Source organism: Crocodylus porosus, unplaced genomic scaffold, assembly GCF_001723895.1.
Source record: "Crocodylus porosus isolate Cpor-Errol unplaced genomic scaffold, CroPor_comp1, whole genome shotgun sequence".
Classification (NCBI taxonomy): domain Eukaryota; kingdom Metazoa; phylum Chordata; order Crocodylia; family Crocodylidae; genus Crocodylus; species Crocodylus porosus.
Window position 1 is genome coordinate 9,410,955 of NW_017728924.1, and position 6,843 is coordinate 9,417,797.

The 6,843-nt window shown below is 42.7% G+C and overlaps 1 protein-coding gene across 1 annotated transcript in view; it reads left to right on the forward strand.

Moving 5' to 3' along the window:
• The window catches only part of GABRA3 (gamma-aminobutyric acid type A receptor alpha3 subunit), a 179,478-nt gene extending 173,451 nt beyond the window's left edge, over positions 1 to 6,027 (forward strand). The window contains exon 9 of the mRNA XM_019540285.1: positions 4,570 to 6,027. Within this exon, the coding sequence (XP_019395830.1) occupies positions 4,570 to 4,620 (51 nt within the window). The 3' untranslated portion in view covers positions 4,621 to 6,027. The remainder of the gene's footprint in view (positions 1 to 4,569) is intronic.
• The last annotated feature ends 816 nt before the right edge of the window (positions 6,028 to 6,843 follow it).

A 6,843-nucleotide genomic window follows, 5' to 3' on the forward strand; every position in this document is an offset into this window, starting at 1 on the left:
GGAGAGGCTATGGGACCTGAACCTGTTCAGCCTCCACAAGAGAAGGCTGAGGGGGGATCTAGTGGCCTGTTACAAACTAGTCAGCGGGGATCAGTGGGCACTGTTCCCCTGAGCACTCCCAGGAGTGACAAGAAATAACGGTCACAAGCTGGCAGACAGTAGGTTTAGGTTAGATATCAGGAGGCGCTACTTCACGGTCAGGGCGGCTAGGATCTGGACTCAACTTCCAAGTGAAGTGGTGCAGGCTTCTACCCTGGGGGTCTTTAAAAGGAGGCTGGGTGAACACCTTACCAGGGTTGTTTGACCCTAGTACTCTTTCCTGCCGTGGCTGGGAGTCAGACTTGATGATCTGCTCAGGTCCCTTCCAACCCTACCTACTATGAAACCCTGTGGTAGTGAGTTCTAAGCTCATGCACCGTGTGAAGTAAGTGCTGTTTTTTAATTCATTCTGCATTTGTCATCTTTCAGTTTCATGCTTGGTTTATGTCTTTTGGCAGTCTTACTTGAGGTTACCTGTGGCAGTGGTCAATACAAGATTTTCAGGTACAAATGTAAGTTTCTGGGTACACAATTGCTTTAAACTCTGATTAATTTGCCACTCTGAGGTGTATGCAAATAGTAGTGAATTATCTGGTGGTAACCAGTTATCAGGAGTTGATGATTGGGACTGAGGCACTAGCAGGGAATAAGAATGTTAATTCCACCCATACTGGCAAATTATCCCATAAGCAAATTAACCAGATCTTAGTTAACAATCACATTCTTAAAGGTGTAAGCAGTAACTTTAAACTGAACATCAGCCAAAGGACTTCACTCCATCTTACTTGGACTAAACATCTTTTAGAAAAACATCCAGACTTGGTTTAAAATAGCCAGTGATGAAGAATCCACCACAACCCTCAGGGAATTGTTCCAATGGTTAATTACCATTTCATTAATGTTAAAAGTGTGGACCTTCTTTCTTTCTCTGCAATAAATTAGAACTCTAATACTCCAAAGATTCAAGCAAGTGTGAGTTATTTCTGTGCTTCCTGATTCCTGCAAGAAGTGACAAACTAGCAGGATAAAGGCTCTGCAACCAAGCATTCTTGGCTTGCCTGGGAACCCGAAGTTCCAAAAATCTCACGGAAAGATACACTTCAGTTCAGTATCGTGAACCCATACATTTCAAATAATCCAGCTATGATTTGGCTGGGCCTCTGGACTTTTAGTTCCTCGTCCAAAGTAAAGACTAAGCCTGAGCACTGTTCTGAGGTTCCATCTCTCTAGGATCTCAATGGGTTTGATACTCTGCATGTCTCCTACGCCTGAGTGTGTTTCTTCTTTCTATGTCAGCTGCCTGTAAGCAAATGCAATGTTATTTTTCAAAGCCTGATTTCTCTTGACTGAACTCATTTATCATCAGCTTGTCAGCAGGAATAGTTTGAGGCTGCGGTTCCCCCACTCCGTGGAGAACATCCTCACTCAATTGATTCATGGTTTGTTGGGTTTTTCATCTCCCTGAATCTTCTTCAGAATTTCACAGTTGGCAGGTTGTGGTCTTTACTGAAATCCACTGACAAACTTCATGGTTTTGAACAAGAAACAAATGCTCATTTAAACTCATGGTTTCAGAAAAAAGCTTATATGTCTATGTCTCGTGCTGTCCCCATTCTTTACAGCAAGGAGTGGGAGAAAGGCAATGAGAAACCATGGGCACTTAGAGGCCTGAGAGAATGGGCCTCATTCTCAGCCATGATAAAGCCCTTCACTGCAGTGTTATGAGGGCCAAGGGGACTTGTGTATAAATGGTCCCAAAGACTCTCTTTGGGGCAGAGAACCTATCTGTTCAGAGTGTAATTGGCACAAAGATTCCAACAATAGTCTTATTCACTCCACAATAGGGGCTGGATCACTGGCATGCTGAAGACATGACCAGCTTGGTCTGCACAGCTGTTCTCTACTTTCCAGAGCTCATAGAACATAAGAATCAGAGCCTAAAGGACTCATTAGGCCCAGGATATTGTCAATAAGTAGACTTAAAGCCACCTTTCTCACCTCCCCATGCACACTATGGTCTCTGCTTTAAAAACAGGAACAGGGTAGAGTGAGAATCAGGCTCAGTATCTGCCCATAATAGTTGAAGGAGGGGATATAGGAGTTAAAGATGTGAAGTTCCCCCTTGCCCTGTGGCAAGTGAGAGGTGTAGAGGTAGCCCTTTCCAATGCCAGAGAAATGCCTGCTGCCCAAGAGAGTTTGACTATGAAGAGATAATGCACCCCTAATGCAGAAGCTGCATTATTTTCTCCAGAAGGAGAGAAGTGTAAGAACTGACAGGCTGCAGGCACTTCACAAAGTCACTTGGGCCTCCCTGGTGAATAGCAGTCCTAGAATTATCAGGAGTGCTTTAAGCATCATGAGTAGTTAGAGGGGAGGTTGCAGAATGGGAGACAACCCCAGGGCAGAGATTATTTTAAAAAGGAGTGAAGAAATATACAGCTGTCAAGATAAAAGAGATGTGAAAAAATCCTACACAACAGGGGCAAGGACCCTGTATAAAATCAATGCCTACTTTTTTTACTGTGTGCAGTTTTTAAATTCACACAAGGACCCTGGGACTGGAAAGTCATTTGTTTCCAAGTCACCAATTTAGACCCAGCTCTGTTCCAAATCAATCCAAAGCAGTCTCAGCAACGACCAAAATGCATTATCCTTTGTTTGACAACTGGGACAATGTAGGGAAGCTCCGTACATATACTTTATAAATTCTGTCTATTATGGACTCTCTGGAGAAGTCTGTGTGAGATAGCAATGCCCAGTTTGACTGTAAGGCTGGTCTTTGCTTTTCTGCCATACTTCTGCCCCTGTTGTGGAGTAAAATTCTAGTAGGGCTAATTGTAGAGGTTGTTAAACTTTTACCATCATTAATTTAAATGGAGTCTTCTCTCCTCCTGAGTGTGATGGTGTATATCCAGGACACACCAGGTTTTCAACCATGGACTCCATGCTTCGTGATGCCTAAGCAATAGATCAGCAGGTGGGAGATTCTGATTGCCTAACAAAGCTGATAGGGATGGAGCCTGTTACCTGACAAAGATGATAAAAGGAAGAGTCTGTCTGTAGCTGCTTTCCAAAGAGGCTGGTTGGAAGCAGGAAGAGACTTTGACTCAGAGAAGCTGTGTGCAGGATGACAGGGATCCTGGACCCCTCAGTGGACTCTGCTCTCCATTCAAAGGATGCTAAGAGGGGCAAGGAAATGTGCAGGTGTGTTTATTATCTTATCTAGATCTGCATGTCTGTTATGCTCTCTGGGTAAAGAGCATCTGTATGAAGACCCTTACAGAATGTGTGTGCCTCTTTGCTTCCCACTATCACATGTCCCTGAAGACAAAAACTGGGAACCAGAGTTCTCCTCAGGTTTGAGGTCTGGGGAAAAGTATGCTTAAGCTGATGGGGAGCCTTGGGAGGAGGGGAAGGAAGGGTCAGTGCTGTCCCAGGACCTAAGGAAATGGAGCTGCAACTTGCTATGTGTATGAATTTGGTAAAGGATGAGGCATGTGCTCAAGAAAGGTACCAGAGAGGCAAAGGGAGGAAGCATTACTGCAGCTTGCTTAAACCCAGAACATCTTAAGAAGATGTGGGTCTGTTCTGGTGGGACACATGCATACCAGAAGACACAATTTTGAAATCAGATGTGAATTGTGACCACAATGCCCAACACCTGCAGATATCCACATAACCAAGTATGTGTATCTGTATTCTGTAAACCCTTAACTATGTGTCTTTTCTACTTGTCTGTACAGGGGGAGTTGAAAGTTGAAAGCCAGGTGCCCACAGCATAAATAGAACTTGTATAAGGGACCTCAGTCTAGTTCTGGATAGCCTCAAAACTGAGTATGATATATGGCCTGAAGTCTGATTCTCCAACTTAACTGCTCTCTCTGGATCAGGGGGTATCATGTGGAACAAGGAAAATAACCATGCTTACACTGCACCTGTTTGTAAATGGAGAGCAGCCTTCTGTCTTCAGGGAGATCACACTGAAGAGAGAGAAAGACAGAGTCTAGGTTTACTCAGATACTCAAGTGTAGAACTTGCTAAACATGATTGATCAGATCACTGGTCCACCTGCTCTGGCTCTGGCATTGTCCATACCTAATGTTTCATGAAAAAATGAAGTTCTCTCCAAGGGAATGTGTGATCCAAGATCTGACTATTTCATTCTGCTAAGAATTCTCCTAAGCCAGTTAAGCTATGTATATGAAATTTATTTATAAATGGCCAAGGCATAGATTGCAAAGAGACCCTACAGAAATCATCATAAGAGTCATTGTGAAGTCTCATTATTTATTTTAACATTCTGAGTCCACTTCTTCAAGCTGGCCATTCTTTCAGACAGATACTAGCCTAGATAAAGCTAGATGAAATGATCTTCAAGACTGACACCACAAACCCACACTAAGCACTCTTTAATTGCCAACAGTTTGGTTCCTTTTAGGTGAAGGGTGAGACCATCCCTTTAATTCAAACTCTCATTTTTCAAAAAGATTCCCTGATGAGTAACATGCACAACAACTTTCCTTTCCACAGCCACTTCCCTTGGCTCAGATGGTTTGCATCAGATCCAAGGATTTGAAATGAACTTCATCTTGGATCTTCAGGTATGAGGCTCCTAGCTTAGCTGTGACTCCCAAGGCTTCCAGGATCCCAGCTCCATGAAGCTCTGAGCTCATCAACTCTGGAGCAGTCTCCATGGCAGCAGATCAAGCCCCATGGACTTGTTGTGAGGCAATGCTCCAGGTGGGTTACAGAGAAGCTGGGTAGGACAGCAGGCAGGCATCCAACAGGTATCAATCTGGCAGGCATGTTTTGAAGCAGCCCATAAACCAGACCTCCTTTGCCACCCTGCCTGTGTTTTGTTGAAAGATCTGCCCAAATTTTATCTGCAAAAGGTTTCAGTTTTGTTAAATTTTTCCCTTTTCAGTGGGAAATCTGTCCCTTTGACTTGGCTGAAAATACAGTGATTTGTATGCAGTGAATGCATCGTGATGAAGTACAGCTAAATATGGAAAATGCTGTCATACTACTCCTTGTTCCAACACGGAATCGACTAAGAGCAAATTTATAATGAGATTGAGACATACAAAAACACTGCTTCATATTTTTTATTATGCCATTAGCCCTAATAATTCATTGGAGTCAGGTTCCCAAATGTTGGGTACATAGTTGCACGTAGAATGTCTGTCTAATTTGCATTCAAATTGTGCACACAAAATAGATAAGCAGCTACGCAATCATCTTATTTATCTGCCCAAATGCATTAATTCTTAATATTAATGAAGTCAGAAGTATAAATATCAAAATCATTCCCTTTGTATACCTGCCTAGGAAATTCTAGAGTAGCTTTCAGATGATGGCCTTTTATATCCTTTGTGGGTTAGTGTGGAGACATTTTGCTTCCTCTGCTAATTTTAGATCATAATTGTTGGCTTGCATTATTTGGCATTTGTAGTTCTGTTGTTTATGGAGAGCATGTGCATAACTTAGTTGCAACACAGCTAACCACGTTGTCATTTAAAAAACTATTCATTTTGCTGGTTAGAGAGTAGTTTTTTGTTGTCATGGTAACCTTTTCGGTATTGAGGCTCATAGACAGAGGACAGGTAAGTGCTGAAAATTGCCTTTACATGCCATGTTTTAGTGTAGTTTCAAATGCAAGAGAAGGTGACGGACAATTTTCTTCGAATGAAATTTCAAATGTCATTTTGAAATACTTTGTACACTAAATTCTTTCCTTGCCTGGAGGGAATGGAATGGAATTCAGTTAGAGATACTTAAGGTATCCTCAAGCATTTTACAAAGCAAATTCAGTTAAATGTTGACAGAATGAGTTTACAGTGGTACACTCAACACACGGCCTTGTAGATTAGAATTTCTTTCCCTGAGAGAGAAGATGTAGGCTATTCCACCAGCATTAGTTTCTGTCAGAGTGAACAGAATTTTTGTCCCTTTACTAGAAAGCTGACCAAATGGACTTTTTCTTTACTCTCTCTCACTGATTAACCAATTTCAACAGAATACAGCTGTGTGAAATTTCACTGGCTGTTTTGTTTCGACTCGTTTTGAGCTGGAAACAGAGAAATTGATACAAAATGAAGGGCTTTGAAACAGCCTCAAAACAAAATGAGGGCAGTCAAAATATTTTGAAAGTTTTGAAGCGTTTTGAGTTTTGAAGCTGAAGCTGGGTTTGCCTGCAGGGAAACAAAAAGCAAAGAGAGGGAAGATGGGGGAAGGACTGCTCTGATATTGACTGTGACTGTTTGGGTGCCTGAGATGCTGCTGGTGCTACTGTGATGCTTACAAAGTTATTACCAGTTGTCATTTAAAGTGGTGGACCAAGCTGAGGCTGTATGGGAGGAGGAGGCCTCATTGGGGCACACTACTGCAGCATATAGAGGCCCCAGCATCAGTGAGAGTGTGCCTTAACACACACACACACTGTCACCTCACAAGTTTTGCTTTTCAGCAGCTTGAGGTGAAGTTTCCCAGAAACCCCTGCACCTATTTCCTTGAAACCTGACAGGCTTCATGGCCTTATCAGGGGCTACCATACCTGCAGTTTTCACCCTGCTGTGCCTTAACACACATACATGACACGAGTTCCGCTTGTCAGCAGCTTGAGGTACAGTTTCCCAGAAACCCTTGCACCTATTTCCTTTAAACTTGGCAGACTTCATGCCCTTAGAACAGCCTATCATGCCTGCTGTTTTCACCCCCTGTGCTTTCACACTTACAAGTGACATGAGTTTTGCTTTCAAGATCTGAGGTGCAGTTTCCCAGAAATCCCTATACTTATCTCCTTGA